Consider the following 22,033-nt stretch of genomic DNA (forward strand, 5'->3'; position numbering starts at 1 on the left):
AAAGTCCCAAACTGGGATGCAACTTACTAATCAATCAGAGTTTTCGGCTCACTGTCATTTATGCATTAAACCAAATTTTTGTGGGCATTGGTATAATTGTGTCCATTATCCAACCCGCTATATCCTAACTACAGGGTCACAAGGGTCTGCTGGAGCAAATCCCAGCCAACACAGGGTGCAAGGTAGGAAGCAAACCTGGGGCAGGGCGCCAACCCACCGCAGGGCACACAACACCCACACACCAAGCACACACTAGGGACAATTTAGGATCGCCAATGCACCTAACCTGCATGTCTTTGGAGTGTGGGAAGAAACCGGAGTACCCAGAGGGAACCCACGCAGACACGGGGAGAACATGCAAACTCCACGCAAACATGTTTAAAATGGGATATTTTGTTAAATTTCAGTTATTAATCTGGACATATGGTCTGAAAACAGTGCTGTCCCAGAAGAAATGTGGAGTCTAGGCACCCTAAATTTATATTATCCTGTAAAACTGGAAGTAGCAATCTGCAGTGGAGCATTTAAAGGGGTCTGAAAATGCGTGACGAGTTGGAGGAGAGACGCAGCATAGAGAAGGGAGCTTAGAAGTTTATTGGTGATCTGCTGAAAATGTGTGCTGAATTGGTGAGGATGAGAAGTCTTTGAGAAGAATTTATTATTTGCTTTCTTTAAACAAACGGTTTATATTAAAGAAAGATCGGTGTAATTTGTAATTCAAATTGATACAGTAATTGTTTCTCATATAATACATAATCTTTGGTGGGTTGGCACCCTGCACAGGATTGGTTCCTGCCTTGTGCCCTGTGTTGGCTGGGATTGGCTCCAGCAGAACCCTGTGCCCCTGTGTTTGGATTCAGCGGGTTGGAAAATGGATAGATGGATGAATACATAATTATTGAATTCAAATTGTTCTGATTTTGTTATAATTTTATATTATTTGATACAATAATGGTATTTTAAAATACTAAATATCTATCTATCATATAGTGCCTTTCAGATCGATCTATTACACACTCATCTAGTGCTTGCCTACCTATGTATGAGTATGTGACTGGATTTATGCTAATCACTCTAAATGTGTGTCTTTGTGTGCACAAACAATGATGAAATATTCATAAGAAGCCCAAGTAAAAATGTTTTGTTCAGCTTGAAATATTAGAAAATGTTGAAGACAAATCCATATTGAGTGTAAGGAGTTCTGGAGGCAATGGAGACTTCGTAAAGTTAAGTACATAAACTCTGGTTGACCTTTTTATTTAATTCTATTTTATTGTTTCACAAGTACATGATAAGGAACAGCCGACGTCTGAATGCTGTCTCCTCCCGAATGTACACAAATGATTTTTAGCCCATGAAAAAGCATGCCATGCTTTTGGATTTCTTTCCCCAGACTTGCACACAATTTAAGTTCTTTTAGGGAGCCTCCCATCCCATAATACTAAAACAGAGAATCGGTACCTACTGTTTGGTTGCCCAGATGGCCGTCATCAAACATAGCCGAATCCAAGGAGTATCCTCGCCTTGCCCAGTACTTGCTGGAGAACATCATCATAGCTGGCTGCATTTTGACCACAGCAGGTAATCACACCTTTACACATTTAAATAAAATAAAAGAGAAGAGAAATGTCAAACAGCTGCTAACACGTCCTGTGCCTCGAGCCACACTGCTTTATCCTGTGCTCCCCCTGCCCCGACTTTATATACTGTCCCGGCTGATCAAGATAAGCAGAGTCTCCTCTCGCTTGAATCAGGAGGCTGCTTGACAGATAATCCCTGCCTGCTTTTTAGAAGAAAGCAATTACTGCCAATGAGAACTGAGAATGTTCCGGAAATGTGTCTGGGAACTGAGGAGAGTTTATCACTAGAATGGTGAAGATTCAGAGCCTCTAGATTTAAAATATACACAGGGAATAAATTAAAAGAAATTGCCATGGCTGATAGTATTTAATCATAAAAGACCAGTCAATGAAGTCTGATGCTTTTCAAAGATGTTTCCAAGTAAAAGGCATCGGCTGGAATGACAAAAAAGGTAAGTTGCTGGCAAAATCATTCAGTTAAACGAAGGACTGATGATCACATCCGCAGACAATCGTAATGTGTAAAAAAGAAATACAAAGTGGATTGAATTAAAATGAACTATCTTTATATTCGTTAATGCAAAGAATGAGAGAAATAAATGTGCAGTCCTGACAGCTTTATGTAGTGAATTGACATTTATAAATTCTGATTGAATTGACATGTTTGTATTTATACATTTTATTAAATCCTGGCCATATATTTGATTTCTGACAAAAACTGCTTAAAGAAAAAAAAAAGTTTATTCAATGAGCCAAATTCATTGATCTGGTATTAATAAAAATAATAATAATAATAATAATAATAAATTTTATTTATATTGCACTTCATATTTTAGAAATCTCAAAGTGCTAACAGAGTAAAAAACAAAAATAATAAAACAAGAAAATCTATGTATACTTTAACAGAATATCTTTCTAAAAAGATGGGTTTTTAGATTCCGTTTAAAAACATCAGTCGACTGTGGGGCTCTCAAGTAGTCAGGGAGGGCGTTCCACAGTCTCGGCGCCACAGATGAAAAAGCCCTATCGCCCATACTGCAAAGCTTGGTTCTAGGGACTTGGAGAGTGTTAGTGTGTACAGAGCGGAGAGTGCGTGAGGAGGTATGAGGGGTAAGGAGTTCCTGTAAGTAAAGGGGGGCATGTCCATAGATGCACTGATGGGGTGAGGAGAACGACCTTGAACTCAATTCTGAGTGGAACAGGGAGCCAGTGAAGGGTTTTCAAGATTGGGGTGATATGGTCATGCTTTCACACCCTCATCAGGATCCTGGCAGCGCAATTCTGAATATACTGGAGTCTCTGATGACTCTTGACAGGAATCCCGATGAGGAGCACATTACAGTAATCCAACCTGGAGGAGACAAAGGCATGGACAAGCTTCTCTGCATCTTCCAGGGTGAGAGTTGGTCAGAGTTTAGCGATATTCTTGAGGTGGTAGAAGGAAGACTTACAGAGGTGTTTGATGTGGGCGTCAAAGGTGAGTTGAGGGTCCATTTTAACACCCGAATTGGTGACAGATGTGGAAAGGGGAATGTTTTGGCCAGCGAAAGTGATACTGGTGATGGTAGAAGAGCGGAGATGGTGTGATGTGCCAACTAAGATGGCTTCTGTTTTGGATCTGTTTAGCTGAAGAAAATTGAGCCTCATCCATGCCTCTATCTCCTCCAGGCAGGTAGTCAATGTAGATATTGGCAGAGGAGCAGTAAAGGAGGTGGGGGTAGTCCTGAGGTAAAGCTGAGTGTCATCAGCATAGCAGTGAAAAGATAAACCATGTCTGCTAATGACATTTCCAAGAGGGAGCATGTAGATGGTAAAAAGGATGGGGCCTAGCACAGAGCCCTGTGGGACACCACAGGTGACGTTGTGGGTATGAGATTTTGCGCTGCCCAGGGCGACGTGCTCAGTTCTGCCGGTCAGGTAAGATGTGAACCAATTGTGAACATTTCCAGAGAGTCCAATGGTGTATTTCAGGCGGTGAAGGAGAATGTTGTGGTCAATTGTGTCAAAAGCAGCTGTCAGGTCAAGGAGGATGAGTAAAGAAGGGGAACCAGTATCTGCTGTTAGTATTAGGTTGCTGTGGTGGGCTGGCGCCCTGCCCGGGGTTTGTTTCCTGCCTTGTGCCCTGTGTTGGCTGGGATTGGCACCAGCAGACCCCCGTGACTCTGTAGTTAGGATATAGCGGGTTGGATAATGAATGGATGGATGGTATTAGGTTGTGGTAATGTTAACTGAATCCAGTTTTCTCCTATCTGTCTTTAACAAGACCGTTATCTCCAATGCAGCCTTATGGAGTCTTTCCTGGGATCATCTGTGCAAAGCAGATTATAAATTATAGAGCACGTCATATTTTTAATTTAAACAAATACAACGGATGGTTTATTTACTCTTGCCATTTCAGTGAAAAAAAATGAAGAATATAATCATACATACATAAAGGTTGTGAATTCCGTGGAATTCTTCTGGATTTCCTTATTAAACACTGCCACTAATACACACAAAGAATTGAACCTCATCTTGTCAATACTGACCACAGTGTTTACAAACTCCCAGTCCAGGCTTTAGAAAGTGGGTGACCCACCATGATTATGACTCGTCACAGATTGGAATTGGACATTTGATTAATTGGAGATGCCCTGTCCTATTAGAAAGATTAGTCGGTGCAACTCAAGATACATCTCTACATGTGAAGAACCAATAGAAATATCAGAGGACCTTAGAAAAATAATTGAATAGATGCATGGAAACGAATTGAGGGTAAGTCCAAAATTGGAGGCAATCCATATGCAAAAGTTATGGCAGGCATACAACGAGCAATGTCAAAAGTGAAAAAAGAAACCCAGCATACCATTACAGGACCTGCAGGACAGCGTCTCTATTCTCGTGTCCACTAAAAGGCAATCCCTGAACAAAAAAGTTCAAAACCATTCTTTAAGCAGCTTTCAGTTAATTTGAAATGGTACTGCAAGAGTCAGTACAAGAACCAAAAAGTACGAACACATAACTCCAGTTCTCACATCCTTACACTTGTTTCCAGTTAAGCTTAGGGCTTCTTCTTGCACATAAGACAGCCAAATCCCTATTTACCTCACTCAACTTATCATTGCTTACAAACCATAGCACACATTAAGATGTTTCAAAGATTAATAAAATAACAGTAGGAGGTCAGGCTTGTGTTTACAGGGTCCTAAAGCTGTGGAATGATCTGCCTACTACTATAAGAGAAGCTCCTTCAGTCTCAGCTATTAAATCTTGACTTGACTTGACTGAAGACTCACCACAGGCAGTCCTGGGGTTAAGAACGTCCGACTTAAGAATGTTGCACCATAAAGCCTAAAACACTAAACATCTGAGATAAAGGCAACGATTCGTTATAATGAATGGACTCACTATAGTACTTTGTGACTCTCATGACAACATTGTGTGGCTTCCGGCTTAGGCAGTTCGAAAAAGGAAGTCGGATCACGTTACCGTTAACATTGTGCTGAGTGTGTAACTTTGTATTTGGCGCATATTTTTCTCTTATTTACCCTTTTAACCATGCCTCAAAACAATAAATCTGATGCAAGAGCTGGTGGTGGATCAAAAAAATAATTGAAAATAAAGTGGAAATAATCAAATGGTGAAACGGCATTGACTATTAGAAAGTGCTAGGCGACAGTCAGTCAATGATCTGAACAATTTTAAAGACTAAAGACTCTATTTCTCTCTTCAGTACAGTACTGTACATAATTACTTTTATTATTATGATCTGTATCGCTATGTTTACTGTTTTTGTGGATTTGGAATTGTTTCTTAAGTGTTTATATATAGAAATGTAAAATATATTCTATAAATAATATAAATGACTATAAATAACTCTAGCATGTCATTTAAAATGCATATTACAAAGTTGTCCAAATCATGTTTCTTCCATCTTAAAAATGCAGGAAAATTAAGGCGTTTTCTAAATAAACAGGATTCTGAGAAATTAATTCATGCATTTATTTCTAGTAGGATTGACTACTGCAGTGCTGTGTTCACTGGATGTTCAAACTGTCCTCTGTACAGCCTCCAGTTAATCCAAAATGCGGCTGCAAGAATTATTACAAGAACAAGAAAGTATGAACACATAACTCCAGTTCTTAAATCCTTAAACTGGCTCTCGGGCAAGTTTAGGGCAGATTTCAAAATCCTCCTTTTAACATATAAAGTCTTAAATGGCCAAGGTCCAGCTTACTTGTCTGAACCCATCATGAATTACAAACCTGAGCGCACATTAAGATCTCAAGATGCCGGTCTGCTTATGATTCCAGGGATTAATAAAATAACAGTGAGAGGTCAAGCTTTTAGTTACAGGGCCCCTAAACTGTGGAATGGTCTTCCTGCTTCCATAAGAGATGCCCCTTCGGTCTCAGCCTTTAAATCCCGGCTGAAGACTCACTACTTCAGTTTAGCATATTCTGACTAGAGCTGCTGATTAACTGTACAGACTGCATCTCTGTTGTTAGTCATTAGCACTAAAACATAAGTTACATGATAGTTATAATTGGATACTGGATCTCTTCTCAGTACTCAAATGTGGCACTTGGTGCCACGGCTCACCTGCCAAGTTGTTTTGCCTGCCTAAAGTAAAGTCATCCCTGATGGAGGATTGCAGGAAAGAAGGGTCCTTTTATTGGATTAGCGCTATTTCAGCTGTCGAATGGCCAAATGGGGGAGGCAGCTTGATGGATGAGGTCTCCAGGACTCTAAACAAGTCCATATCATATTATGGGATATCATCTACTGTTAAATTCTACTCTGTACTTCTAAAAATGTTATTTTTGTACTGCATTGAGGATTCATTCTGTTCTGTGTATTGTATTGTGTTGTGTTGTGTTGTATTGACCCCCTTCTTTTTGACACCCACTGCACGTCCAACCTATCTGGAAAGGGGTCTGTCTTTGAACTGCCTTTCCCAAGGTTTCTTCCATTTTTTCCCTACAAAGGTTTTTTTGGGAGTTTTTTCTTGTCTTCTTAGAGAGTCAAGGCTGGCAGGCTGTCAAGAGGCAGGGCCTGTTAAAGCCATTTGTGGCACTTCTTGTGTGATTTTGGGCTATACAAAAAATAAATTGTATTGTATACACTAAGGCGAACATTTGACTAACTGACGCTAACTAAGAACTGTAAGTATCTGTTCCAACTTAACTACAAATTCAATTTAAAGGCTGACTTAGGAACAGATCTCATTCATAACCTGGGGACTGCCAGTACTATAGTCCAGCATTCCCTGACTAGAGCTGCTGTGTGTTAGTCGTTTGTACAAAAATATAAGTAATACAACATTTATAAACTTTTACTAAACCTCCTCTATTCTGTTTCTCTTCCCAGGGTCTTGTTGTAGCACTTGAAGCCACCAAGCTGCTCTCGTGTCCATAGAAAAAACACCTGGAACACTGGAAGACAAAATATGGAAAGATTCTGTCATTAGGGTTGTCGGCCCTGAACCAACTCTGCTATTGAATGGCCAGGAAGTGAAGGGAGGCCAGTTGGCCGAGGTCTCCAGGTCTGTCACTGTGTCTGAGTTTGTCTGGTATAATTGACCGTGGACCACCCAGAGGTTTATTTTCTTCAGACATGCTGCTGACTGGAGTTTTTTTTTTTTCCTATCCTCAGTGGTCACCTGGCTATGGTTTGACAGTTAATTAACCTATCGATATTGTTGGTTTCCATTTCTGTCAATCAGTCTCTGTTTTGTTTTCTTGTGTGTTTTGTGGAAGACGAATGTTCTCTTCGTTCCCTTGTACTAATTCATGTCTGAGAAGTAAGCTTTACAAAACCAAGTAACAGCATGCTTTGTTTTAGCAAACAGAAAAATGTTTGTGCAAAGGACTCAAGGTCTGAGCATTCCACACATGAGTCTGCCTTATCATGTTTTCCCTTAGCTTACATCTGAACGCCATAACAAAAGGGGCCAAGAAATCAAGTTGCATAAGGGACATTGAAGGGGCTCAAGGATTGTGTATAATAAAGTGTTGACTGTTATATTTTATAATGATATTAAATCACGCATTCTAGGGGTATAAAACTGGACCCCACCCAACAGACGGGGTTCAGAAGAGCCCTGACGCTGTCATGTATATTTGATTGTCTGTTTTTCTGAAACTCTTCTCACCGTGACTCTAAAAATAAAGCTGCTTTATAACCGCACCTGCTGTCGGGTCTGAGATTTCGTCCACAGTTTTGGCGCCCAAACGTGGGGCAGGAGACGGCAGACGGCTCCTCGTGCAGGATCGTCCAGAGGACCGTGGTGGAGCCGATTCCGGCCGGATCGGGTCCAGCTTCGCTAAATGTAGGATTGGCCTGCCTTGGGCGTTTCCTGCGTGGGAGTCCCTGACCTCCTCCTAGCCGATACGAGGCACGACTTGACGGGCATTTCCTGGCAGGTGGATGGAGTCACGGTGAGTAGATCGGGGGATTCCTGTTAGTTTGACTGGTGTGCTGGAAGTAATACGAATATAGAAGGAAAAGGAATAAAAAGCATATGCAAAATAAAGAATAAGAAAGCATACTGTATGGAAAATACATAGGAGGGTTCTAGGGGCTCACGGAAAGTGGCTTTGGGACCCTACGGAAAACGGCACAGTGTGAATGTTAGCTAGTGCACCCCTGTGGAAAGGATTAGAAAAGGGGCGAGTGGCACGCTCCTATAATAATTTGAGGAACGGGGGTGAAAGGGCGTATTTAGAGAATGTGTGTCTAAATAAACGGGAGGTCGAGTTTTTCATCCGCTGTCTGGTCATACTCTTGTTTCAACGGGTTGCTAAGGTGACGGAGACAATACCCTGGCAGATTAACACATACAAACCGTCTGATGAAGGGATCGGGGTAAAAACCTCCATATCCCGGACTCTACGGGGCGTATTGATGTAGGATTCTGCTGATGCGAATAAACGGACACAAAGTCACCTGAAGCTGTAATCCAGGAATAGGAGCGGATGGAAGGTGGAACGGGTTTATCGAGGGCTGAGTCACTTTCTGCTGAGATCCTGCCACTCACTATGGGAAAAACAATCAGTAGCCAGTCAAACAGTCCCCCAAGAGTCCTAAAAACCTAACGTTAGAAGGATTATTTTCGGGGGATCTCCAGGCTCCTAGTGCGCTGTCGGGATCGAAAGGCGGGTCCCCTAGAAAGCTCATTGAAAAGAAGACAGGATTAAAAAAAGCATGTAGGAGGTGGAATAAGGGCAGTGGAGGTGGATGGCCAGTGGAAGGAACTGGAGATATGAATTAGAAAAATACTGTGCAGAAATACACAGGGTTGTTGTAATGGAGGTCCTTATCGGATGGATATGTATGACAGATGGGAATTGGTTATTAAAGACCCTACATTGGAAGCGGCACAGAAACGGAATGAGCTTTTAGTTGCTGAACTTAAGAATAGAAAGGAAAAAGAAGAGCTGCTTATAGCTTTACAGAAAGTGCAGGCTGATTCAGGACCCCAGTCTGAAGGAAGGAGGAAGAAGGGTGATAAAAAAAAAAAAGACCCTTTATATCCCATGCTCTCTTCCCCAACACTTCACCCACAACCCCTTCCACTGCCACATTCACTCATTGCCCCAACGGCTCCTGTGGTTACCGATGCCCCAGTTACTGATGATTTCTTTGATGAACAAAATCAGTGCGACCCCTTCTCACTTACAGATCCTGATGATGAGACTGACGGCCACTTGTTAGGGGCTATGGGAGGCTCTTCTAACTTACATAAAAAGCCCTCTATTTCACAACGTACTAGAAGCAAGACCCTTTAATTGAGGTCCCTAACCCCCTACACGATCCCACACTGCCCACAGGAAATGCTAACCCCACTACTGTAATGATACATCGTAACTGGGATATTCAAGAGCTGAAAGACGTAGTGTCCGAATTGCCTGATACTAAGGTAATCGGTGGGGTGAAGTTTGTGGAACAGGTTCAGCAGCTGGACGACATGTATAAAACCAGTGCAGCTGAGTGGACCCAGGTGCTACGCAGAAAGTTGGGCACTACTTGGGCTACTGTCAACCATGGGCAGCATAATAGAGAACAGTGGCAGTGGAATGAGGCATTGACTCGTGGACAAAATAATGAGGGTCCTTTCCTTGCCCAATGGGAACACGTGAAAACTGCAAAATATAAAAAGGGCACTAACTGATACCTTATTTCAGCTGCCAAACAAAAGAAAGATGAGATGGTAGATGAATGGGCACACCGCATTCAGGACTTGATGACAAACCATTCTGGCTTAGACAGCCCAGACGACCGTAACAAGGCAGGAGTTCCTCCTTTTGTGTCAGGACTCAGAAATGATATCCAAAATAAAGTATGTACGTCCTGTATTTGGATGGGAAAGTGACACTTTTGATGAAGTTAAAAGACACGCAGAGCATGCTGAAGGACAGACTAAACAAAAAGAGTCAGACACTCAGACCAAGTTAATCGCGGCACAAATGAATTATTATGCAGGTGGAGCTGCCTCAGGCAGGGGTCGAGGACGTGAAGGACGTGGATTTTTCCGAGGACAGGGGTGAAGCTGGGGGAGAGGTCATGGATTTTTACTCGCTAATCCGAATTCTTCGTCTGCTCAGCCGCCTCTCCCCTCAGATCAAGCACCTACACATCTTGCCTGTTACGATGGGACACTTCTGCCGCAATTGCCCACATCAGCTTCCTCCCCCGCCTTCCTTACCTGAACCTGAGGATGTTCCTTTCACAGGGCCCCCAGCCACTCTCTTCAGTTGCCTTTGTTACTTTCCATGCGGACACAGATCCTTTATTGACTTTGCTGGTAAGTGGCACTGAAACTGCTTTTCTAGTCTGCCTCGAACGATAAAGTGACTGTACTTACTTTTGGACAACCTCATGTTTTGCTGGTGTCTAAACCTCTTCGGGTTCAGCTTCATTCCAGTGGTTCCACTTTGATGCACCGTTTTTTATTAAATCAGCTCTGCCCTGTTAATCTGTTAGGAAGGGATCTGATGACTAAGCTCTCCCTCTCTATTTCTCTAACCGAACGAGGGTTTTACTGTTCTATTCCTAAATTCCTGTGCCAAACCTCCCCCCACACTAAGCCCTCCTTTGCAGCTTGGACCCTGAACATCTCCTCACACACCATTCTCCTTAAAGCCCTACACTCTTTTCCTTCATGTCTTTTCCCCACTTGCAAGTCCCCAACACCCTCCACTGCACTGCCCAGTACTTCCCTGCTGAAGTGGACACACCTTGGTTAGAATCTTTTCTCTTTTCAGGCACTAGCCCAGAGACCCTTCATATCCCTTGCATTTTTCTCATCCAACACGGCTGCTGCTGTCAGTGCACTTCACATATTCACAAAGCGTTTTCTTTTTCGGAGGTTCAGTTCCCCATGTTTTTCTTTAGCCAATTCTAGCACCGTTCACTGAGTTGAAATTGGGGAATGGGTGGGACAATGTCTCAATAGGACGGACTGGCTACATGTTGCTCCGGGTATTTTTGATACCTCAGATCATTTGATAACTAAAGTTGTGCTTCAAAATGATTTTTAGTACATTGTGCATTGTGCCGTCCTTTCCTTTCTGCTTTTTCATTGCAAACCACCTCTCCCTCTTGGCTTTCCTCACTTCCCGATGCACTGTGGTCCCAGGGGAAAAATGATTATGGAAGGATAGCACACTGTGAGCCACTGGTGATTTACCCAAAATCCTCCTTCCGCCCGCATCGCTCCCAGTATCCTCTGTCTCCAGCAGCAGAGGCTGGCATCTCCGCCGTACATTCCGATCTCGTGAAACGTGGAGCAATCATTCAAATTAAATACTCTCCAGTCAACTCCCCCGTTTTACCTGTTTAAAAGGCTGACGGTTCATGGCATTTTGTTCAAGATCTTCAACACGTTAATTCTGCAGTTGTTCCTAGGGCACCTATTGTTACTAATCTTTCCACTATTCTTTCTACTGATACCCCCATCCGCCCGTTATTTCTCTGTTATTGACTTTGCTAACGCTTATTTTTCTATTCCTTTGCACCCCGACTCTCAATTCTGGTTTGCCTTTACTTTCCAAAACCGCCGTTGGACATGGACCGTTATGCCTCAGGGATATATTGTAGCCCTTGTGTATTGGACAAGCTCTTGCTCAAAATTTAAAAGGCTTTTGGCCGGAAAAAGACAGTGTATTGATACAGTATGTGGAATGTTGTGTAGTACTACAGAAGCAGATTGTGCACGGGATACTCAGCAATTGTTATTATTTAGCAGAAAATGGCCACAAAGTTTCTAAAACAAAACTGCAGTTAATTCAAACAACTGTGAAATATTCAGGTCATGACATTTCTTGTGAAACAAGAGCTCTCTCTCTCTAGCGACCGTATAAACACCATTCAAAATCTTCCTAGACCTGTTACAAAGCAACAGGTTGTGTCTGTATTAGGCATTCTAGGATGACTTTTGCAATGGATTTTAAACTTCACTGAAAGAGCACAGCTTTTGCAAACTTTAGGTCACCCTGATCTCCCCTTTCTGGTCAGGTGGCATGGAATGATCAAGCTGGGAAGGCTCTATGTGACTTAAAAAAAAAAAAAACTGTTTGCGCATGCGTTGGGACTGTTGACTATCTCGTCCATTCACTCTGTTTGTGGACGAAAAGGGGGGATATATGAATGCATTTTTTACACAACTCCATGGAGAAAAAACAAAGGCTTAGCCTATTTTTTGAAAAAATTGGATCCAGTGGCTGTGGGACTCAGAGCTGTAGCAGCCACAACAGAGGCCATGCTAGCCAGTACAGATATAGTGCTCATGAGCCCCCTAGTGGTAAAAGTGCCTCACGCCATACACTCCATTTTAGTACAGGTTAAAACCTCACATCTCACTACTGCTAGGGTAATACACTATCAAAATGTACTCTGTACGTTGTCAAAAGTTACCATAGAAAGGTGCTCCACCTTAAATCCAGCTACGCTGCTTCCAACTGAAAAAGGAAGGGGAGCCCCACAACTGTCATGATGAAATAACTAAGGTTATAAAACCTAGACCAGACCTACAGGAAACAACCAAATTTCTTCAAGTTTAAGCGCAGGCAGCTGAGTTGATAGCTCTCACCGAGCTTGTCAGTTGTCAGAGGGAAAAATTGTAACTATCTATACTGATTCTAGATATGCTTTTGGAGTCTGCCATGATCATGGGGCATTATGGAAACTCAGAGGATTCAAGACCAGTACTGGCAAGCCCATTCAGCATCAAAACTAAAAGAATCCCTCTTAGAGGCCATAACGAAACCATCAAAGCTAGCGATCATTAAATGTCAAGCTCACACAGGAAAACAGGATCCTGTCAGCAAAGGAAACGAATTAGCTGATCATTTTGCTAAACGGGCTGCGTATAATAACACACCAATCTTTTTATTCCAACAGAGAAATGACCAGGACACTGATAATCAAATTATTTCTTTACAGAGTGCAGCCACGGACACAGAAAAGAGAAAATGGTCCAAAGAAGGGTTCCTCTCTGATGGAGTCTGGACCCATAAGCAAACTAACAAACCTTTCCTCCCAAAGCTTCATTTCCAGGTATGGCAAAAATCACCCATGGCCTAGACCATGCTGGAAAAGACGCCATGGTTCAAGATGTTGAAAAATATTGGGAAGCTGTAGGTTTCTCTACATATGCAGAGCAGTTCTGCAGGTGCTGTGCATTATGTCAAAAGTTTAATGTAGGAAAGGGCACCCAGGTAAGTCCCGCCATTACACCTAACCTAATGGGTCCATTCGAACACCTTCAAATGGACTTCATTGAATTAACACCATCAAAGGGGTACCGATACTGTTTAGTAACTGTTGATGTGTTCTCCCGATGGGTGGAAGCTTTCCCTTCCAAACATGCAGATGCCAAAACTGTGGCAAAAGCTTTGATAAAGGAAATCATTCCAAGATGGGGCATACCGCAGAAATTACAAACTGATAATGGCACACATTTGAACCACCTGGCTCCAGATAAATGTGCATCATTATTGCAAATACCACCCCCAGAGTGGAGGTATTGTGGAACGATGCAATGGTACCTTGCAATCTAAATTGGCTAAAATCTGTGAGCAAACAAATTTAACTTGGCCTGATGCTCTGCCTCTGGCCTTGATGGGATTAAGGGGAAGAACACATTGGCAGTTAGGGCTGTCGCCATTCGAAATTCTGACGGACAGCCCATGCCAGTCGGCATGGTCATAGGTAATGTTACACTGCATACTGTGGACAATGATCTTCTTTCCAGTCTTACAGGTCTCCGAGCTTCTCTGAAGGAAGTCCACGAGCAGGTGAATCAGGCCTGGAGAACTAGTCCTCCATCAAAGGACTCCCAGATTCCATTAGGAACCTGGATTCTGGTTAGAGATACTCGAAGGAAACATTGGCATCACCCTCGGTGGAGAGGCCTGGTCCAAGTTCTGCTGTCAACACCATACGTTGTTAAAGTTGAGGGACTGCCTGCTTGGATTCACTCTCACAATGCAAAAGATGGCACCCTTGATTGTGGTATCCTTGTTTGCTGCCATATCCTGAAGATGTAAAACTGAGTTAACTGGATAATTTACTTTTGCCTGGTGTTTCTTATGGACATGTGAACGAGTGTGCCCTGTGATAGGATGGCATCCAGTTCAAGGGTTCTAGGTGCCAGATGACCATGACCGTGAACTGAAGTGGGTTAGAAAATGGATAGACTGATAAATGTATGAAAGACGCTATATAAAGCACAGCTTGAAAGAAAGCTGGATTTTTGTTCTTCCTACAGATTATTTTCTAGAACATAATAGTAAAAATTGTATGCACTTTCAGCTATATAAGAACAACAATATTTGGACATTTTAGGGTGATTTATTTCCAAGTCGCCGGAGACTTCTTGTGCTTTGTTCCTGTTTGCAGGTTTCTGGTGGCTCATTTAGCTGAGCTGTAGCCACTGTTGTGGGTCCTGAGTCAGAACACACCTCCACTCAACCTGGTTAAATGGCTTAAGTCAGTTTTCATCTCTTACAGTTCCTTTAATTGTTCTCCTGCTTGTAGCTTGCTGTATTGTTCCCTTGATAAGATACATTGTATCCAAGTATTTTACTGCCTTTATGGCAAAGGCTTACTTTTTACACAAAGAAAAAATGCTTCAGATCAGCACAGCCACCCCACACTCCTCCGCCCACTCCACTCCATCCCCTTCTCCTACCCTTTCCTACTCAACTCTCCCCTGATCAAATATTTTTGTTTGCTCAAAAGGGGGAAATGTGGAAGACGAATGTTCTCTTCGTTCCCTTGTACTAATTCATGTCTGAGAAGTAAACTTAACAAAACCAAGTAACAGCATGCTTTGTTTTAGCAAACAGAAAAATGTTTGTGCAAAGGACTTAAGGTCTGAGCATTCCACACATGAGTCTGCCTTATCACGTTTTCCCTTAGCTTACATCTGAACGCCATAACAAAAGGGGCCAAGAAATCAAGTTGCATAAGGGACATTGAAGGGGCTCAAGGTTTGTGTATAATAAAGTGTCGACTGTTACATTTTATAATGATATTAAATCACGCATTCTAGGGGTATAAAACTGGACCTCACCCAACAGACGGGGTTCAGAAGAGCCCTGACGCTGTCATGTACATTTGATTGTCTGCTTTTCTGAAACTCTTCTCACCGTGACTCTGAAAATGAAGCTGCTTTATAATCGCACCTGCTGTTGGGTTTGAGTTTTCGTCCACATTTTAAACAAATGTGTGTCTTTCTGTGTACTAATTCTACATTTAGTCATTTGTAAAATTTAAACTTGCATTTCACCTGTGAACTTGTCACAGTGGGTGGCGCAGTGGTAGCACTCCTGCCTCGCGGTTAGGAGACCTGGGTTAACTTCCCGGGTCCTGCCTGCGTGGAGTTTGCATGTTCTCCCCGTGTCTGCGTGGGTTTCCTCCGACAGTCCAAAGACATGCAGGTTAGGTGCATTGGCGATCCTAAACTGTCTCTAGTGTGTGTGCTTGGTGTGTGGGTGTTGTGTGCCCTCCGGTGGGCAGGATTTGTTCCTGCCTTGCGTCCTGTGCTGGCTGGGATTGGTTCCAGCAGAACCCTGTGACCCTGTGTTAGGATATAGCGCATTGGAGAATGACCGGCTGACTTGTAACAGTGCTCTACACCTCCAATCAAGGAAGAGTGCTATGCAAAAATAATCTAAATTGCAATCCCTGATGTTTTCAGTGTATTTGTGATGGACACAATGTTATATTTTTGATTTTTTTAATGTTGAATTGTTTGTGTAGTTTTTGTTTTTTTCTTAGATTGCAATAAAGCACTTTAAACCAGGGGTCACCAACTCTGGTCCTGGAGGAGCACCGTGGTTTCAGCTTTTCATTCTAACCCTTTTCTTAATCAGTGATCTGTTTTTGTTGCTAATTAACTTCTTTTGAATTTAATTTTAATTGACTTGCTCTTAAAGACACCTCTTAATTGTGTCTTTTCCCTTAATTAGCAGCCAAACAATAATGAGATACAAAATGAGCCAAAACAACTGGTGTCCATCATACAATATCTGAAAATAAAATATGTAGAGGTCTGGGGAATGTCGATCTTCTCAGGTCCCCAAAACATTTTTAGCAGCGCTCTTAGAAAGAGAAAATCAGCAATTTCGAAAATGTCTGCTAATGCCCCACAAGAGCAGCAACAAGCCATGGAATTAAAGAACGGGTTTAATTAACGACAGGAATTTGTACCTCATTAAGCAGCTGGGTGGAGTGAAATTGTTTGGAGGTTGAGGCCCTGACTCAGTTGGTCTTCTGTTGGCTCCCTCACTTCACATTTCATTTATGTTTGGATGCCATTTGAGGAAAGAAATGAAGCAATTCAGAGAAGCAATGAAGAAATTCAGCGGAGCAAATCTTAAAAAACAAGTCAATTAAAATTGAATTCACAAGAAGTTAATTAGCAGCACAAAAAGGGCACTCATTAAAAAAAAACGGTTAGAATGAAAACCTGCAGCCACTGTGGTCCTCCAGGACAGGACCAGACTCGGCAACCCCTGCTATAAAACAGTAGTATTGGCTTCCACAAATAAAATAGCATGACCTTAGTGGTAGGAGGATGATGAGCATCCCTTATTTCTCCACAATAAGAGTGCTAACCCTGAAGAGAGCCCAAGAATATCTCACAGATGGAAGACATCTGTAGGACAGAATGGGGAGCAATTTCTAAAATAAGAACTTAGAGACTCATAGCTGGCTACAAGTCTTCTGAAGTGGAACACGACTTTTGCATAATGCTATGATGAGGGACCTTTAGGTAAAGGAAAATGGTTGCTTAATTAGGTGCCAATTCTTGTTGTTAATTAAAGTCAGAAGAGCACTGTTAAAATGTTTAGGGGACCTGAGCAGATCTGCATGCTTGAGACCTTCACCTTTCTTTATTTACAGATATTGTATGATGGACACAGTTTGCTGGTCATGTTTTGGCTCATTTTGTATCTCATTATTGTTTGGCTGCTAATTAAGGAGAAAGAACCAATTAAGGGGTCTGAGTCTTCAAGAGCAAATCAAATAAAATGAATTAGCAGCAAAAACAGGTCACTAATTAAGGGTTAGAATGAAAACCTGCAACCACTGAAGCCCTCCAGAACCAGAGTTGGAGACCCCTGTTATAGAAGGTTCCACTATTCAAAAACAAGCCATGAAGTCCAAGTAACTCTCTGTAGATCTCTGCAAGCAAACTGTAGTGAGGCACGGATCAGGGCAAGGGGATAAAACCATTTGTAAAGCTTTAAGTGTCTGCAGGAGCACATGTGGTTACAATAATAGTGAAATGGAAGAAGTTTGGACTCTTCCTAGACTTGTTCAGCTGGTCAAACTGACTAACCAGGGAAGAAGGGTCTTGGTCAGAGACGTAGCCAAAAACACAATGGTTACCCAATGGTTGTGAGAACCCGTCAGAAAGATGATCCTCTCAGCAGCACTGCAACTGGATGTTTATGGTAAAGTGGCTAGATGGAAGCCACTCTTGGGGGAAAAAGGCATTTGACAGTTTGAAGGATTCTAAAAGCATGAGGAAAATAATTCTCTGGTCTGATGAAACAATATTGTACTCTTTTGGGCAGAACTCCAAGCATTATGTCTGGTAAAGACCAGGCACTTCTCATCAACCGCCTAAAACGATCACTATGGTGAACCATAGTAGTGGCAGCTCCAAAGCTTCTCCACATCAGGGACAGGGAAACCGGTCAGAATCAAGGAAAGGATGAATGCTGCCAAATACAGACATGGCAACATTGCACCTTTCAGCACTACAAGAACACAACCATGGCAATGTTAGAATAGCTTCAGACTAAGTCTCGGACTATCCTTGAGTGGTCCGGCCAAACCCCAGACTTAAACCCTATTGAACATCTGTGGAGATACCGGACAACAGTAGTTTACAGTTGCTTCCCATTTAAGCTAAAGGAGCTTGAGAGGATCTTCTAGAACAGCGGTGTCCAACTCCGGTCCTGGTGGGCCGCAGTGGCTGCAGGTTTTCATTCAAACCCTTTTCCTAATCAGCAAGCAGTTTTCATTGCTAATTAACTCCTTTTCCCTTCATTTTAATAGACCTGTTTTTAAGGATTCAGTCCTCTGAATTGATTTGTTTCTCCATTAAATGGCAGCCAAACAGAAACGAGATGTGAAATGAGCCAATAGATGACCAGCTAAATCAGAACATCCAGCCAATTTCACGCCAACCAGTTTCTTAATTAGAAGCCAAACCTTGCTGTTAATTAAACCTGTTATTGAATATCATGATTTGTTGCTGCTCTCTTTCTGCCACAACAGAATGATGATTTTCATTTTTTTTTCTAAGACCACCATCAAAATGTTTTGGTGACCTGAGCAAACCAACATGACTGAGACCTTCACCTTTCTTTATCTTCAGGTTAGCTGGTCATGTGGCGGATTGTTTTGTGTCTCAATATTGTTTGGCTGCTCATTAAAGAAAATGAAACAAATATGGGGTCTGAGTCACATTAATTAAACCTAAGGCAAAACAAGTTAATTAGCAGCAAAAATCTCTCGCTAAATTAAGAAAACGGTTAGAATGAAAACCTCCACCAACTGCAGCCCAGTAAGACTGGACCTAGACACCCTTGTTCTGGAAAGAATGGGAAAAACTGCCCAAACTCAGGTGTGCAAAGCTTGTAGAGACTTACCCAAGAAGACTTGGAGTGCGGTAATGGTTCACGTTTAAATGCAACAATGACCCAAAGCACACAGCTAAGACAACTCTGGAGTGGCTTCAGGACAAGTCTCAGACTGCCCTTGAGTGGCCCACACAACATGTGTGGAGAGACCAGAGGATAGCAGTTAACTGACACTTCCCATCCAGCCTAACACAGCTTCAGAGGATCTTTGACCAAGAATGGAATAATCTGCCCAAACCCACTTGTGCAAAACCTTTTTAAATGATGTCCAATCAATTCAATTTGCCATAGGTGGACTCCAGTGAATTTCTAGACACGTCTCAAGGAGAATTAAACAGGAAGCATCTGACTACAACCTGGAGCATCACAGCAAAGGATTTGAATACTTGCAAGAATGACAGATTTCAGTTTTTGAGTTTTAATAAATTTGCAAACCTTTATGTAAACACACTTTCACTTTTCCAGTCTTGTATATTGAGCAGATTGATGTGGGCAAAAAATTAAATCTAGAGCATGACAAAGTGTGCAAAAAGTAAAGGTGTTTGAACACTTTTTGAAATCACTGTCTCTGTTTTGCATAAATTGAAGTTGTATTTATTACTTAACTCAGATTATTCTGAAAGCAGACTGTGTTTTGTAAGAATTGAAGTTGTATTTATTTTTATTATTTAATTCAGATCATTACTCCAAAAAAGTCATTTTCTTACCACCCTGTCCACGGGGAAAAATGCACATGAAGGTAGAGAGCCACAAATTTATAGCAAAACACACTGGTTTGCGACGCATGTTTTAGGCATACAAAAAAGTTGTCAAGTAGGACAAGATGCTGTGTTTTCTGCGACCTGTATGTAACTTTGAGAAAAGCATTTCAGATAATCATCTTGTGATTCACTGAAAGCTGTGTGACTATGGCGTTTAATGAAAAAAAGAATATATTGCTTGACCCATTCAGCACTCAATTAACTAATACAGGCACTTCCCCATTTTGCATGTAAAATTCGTTAATGCTGCCCTAAACTAACACTTGTGCCATACGTCACTGGTTCAGGTTTCCTTCCCTGTACTGCACATGGCACCTATTAAGGTAGCTTCTCTTTGTATTGTGTGGGCACAACCTGTTTTAAATTCCTGCCACGTGTATTTTGAGGCTATTGCAATATGTGCATGGTTTGATTTCAACAAAGCTTTAAAGAAAATGAGAGCTGTTGACACACCAGTTCAAGACAGAATTAAAGACAGTCTCAAGTAGTCTCATTGACCACTACTGTGGACAGTAACTTGAGGATAAAACTCTACAGCCACTGTATATATTTAATTCAAATGGCATGCTGCCTTATTAGTTGTCTAGAACTTAATAAACAGCTTAAGCATAAGTGTCTGTTGAAATGGACTCCACACAAAGTACTAGATAGCCCAACATTCTGTTAGCCTTTCTTATTGTTTCAGTATACTGCTCCTTGTGCTTCAAATAGTCAGCAAATGAATGAACACCTGGCAAAGTATTAAATACAAAGCTTCTCATAAGCTACTGTACATTATGGTCCTTGTAAGATCACATTTTGAAGAATTTGCGACCTTTTGGGCCATACTACGAAGACACAAACTACATTGGAGAAGAAGATCTCATGCTTAAGCTTTCTTTTTAAACAAACTGTGACTAAGAAGACTGGCATAGTGTGTAGGTGGGTGCAAAACTGGCTGAAACACAATAAGTAATGAGTTATAGTGAGCTGGTGCCACATGGGGTCAGAGCTGGGGCGGCTGCTCTTTTAAAGTACTGTACTGTATGTTTATGTAATATACACTACATAGATGAACTGGGTAGGAAAATAAACAGCAAGCTAGTCAAGTCTGAAGATGATACCTACTCTGGAAAATGGCAGAATGGCAAGTACTGCAGAATCAGGTGGATCATTACAGAGGCACATGAAAAACATATACAGGCTTGGGCAGATGTGTGGAAGATGACATTTACATGAAGTAAATGTAAGGTATTACACATAAAAATTATAAAGGTTACATTGAAATACACAGTGGGAGGTTTGGAAATTGAAAGTACAGCTTAAGAGAAGGACCTGGAAGTCATACTGGACTCATCGCCATCTACAGTATATCCAGGATACAAAACGATTGAGAAGGCAAACAGAATATTAGGTTACATATCAAAATGTGTGGAGTGCAAGTCAAAGGAGGTTACACTTAAGTTATATAACACACTTGTGAAGACTCATCTGAATGGTGGTTTTTGGTCTCCATATTACAAAATAGACATAGCAGCGCTAGATAAAGTCCAGAGGACAGTGACTCGGTTGATTCTGGGACTGGGAGGTATGATGTATGAGGAATAATTGAAGGACTTGAACTTTTCAAGTTCAAACAAATGGAGATTAAGAAGTGACATGGCTGATGTGTTTAAAATTACAAAGGGAATTAGTAAAGTGGATCCCAATAAGGTCTTCAACGAGAGTATGGGACTTGATTGTCAGATTTTGCACAAATGTTAGAAAGTTTGTCTTCAAATAAAAAAACAGACACATGGAATAAATTATAAAGAAGTGTTGTAGAGAACAGACGTTAAGAACTTTTAAATCTCAACCCGTTATTATTTCAGGTGAATACAATCAATGAGCTTGTTAGGCTGAATGACATGTTCTCATTGTAATTGCTCAAGTTAAAAAAAATTCAATCATAAAAGGAGGTTACCTTAAAATATGGCATTCATTAAGAACAAGATGGCATGGATGGAATCCTAAAGTAAATTCTGTACACATTTGCCAAATTAAGTACAAGGAACAAGTCACCTAGTCATGTAATCAAAAGTATAACCATGGAAACATTCAGATTTTTTTTTTACGTATCAGTTGAACAGGGATTGAATATCCTGTCCTTATCTAAGCCTTTTCTTGTGCTTTTATATAGTAAACCAGTACAAACTTCACGGTCAATCGTTTTTAATTTTAAATTGTTTACCATTTTAAATTTTGACCCCAACTACCTTTGTCAACCAGAAGTACCAGGACTTAAAAGCTGTGCATACTACACCATTTGACAACAAGTGATTGTCAAGCTTTAATTATTTTTTGTGTTCCAATACTGTATGGATCCTTCTGTTTGTACTTTGTTAATGCTGCATTTTTTTCTCTGCCTTTCTGTTTGAAGAAGAGATACTTTCTATTTTCTTCATTCTACTGTATGTTCTTCTTCTTCTTGTTATAAAAAAACATGTATTTTTTTACATGTCCAACAAAGAAAGATTTAAATAGTGTTTCTAACTGCAGTATGCTTTTAAGTTTATTACATGTATGTGGC

General features: G+C 41.4%; 1 protein-coding gene across 2 annotated transcripts in view; it reads right to left on the reverse strand.

The window, feature by feature from the left end:
- tph2 (tryptophan hydroxylase 2 (tryptophan 5-monooxygenase)) overlaps window positions 1-6,960 on the reverse strand; it is a 177,411-nt gene extending 170,451 nt beyond the window's left edge. The window contains exons 1-2 of one of the 2 annotated variants that reach the window (XM_039761916.1): window positions 6,904-6,960; window positions 1,466-1,591 (exon numbers count right to left, since the gene is read on the reverse strand). In XM_039761916.1, coding sequence (XP_039617850.1) covers window positions 1,466-1,567 — 102 coding nt within the window. In that variant the 5' untranslated portion in view covers window positions 1,568-1,591; window positions 6,904-6,960. Of the gene's footprint in view, window positions 1-1,465; window positions 1,690-6,903 lie in introns of those variants that run through there. The other variant, XM_039761917.1, reaches the window with a different exon arrangement.
- Between the last annotated feature and the right edge of the window lie 15,073 nt (window positions 6,961-22,033).

This window comes from Polypterus senegalus, chromosome 8, assembly GCF_016835505.1.
Source record: "Polypterus senegalus isolate Bchr_013 chromosome 8, ASM1683550v1, whole genome shotgun sequence".
In the NCBI taxonomy this organism is placed as follows: Eukaryota; Metazoa; Chordata; class Cladistia; order Polypteriformes; family Polypteridae; genus Polypterus; species Polypterus senegalus.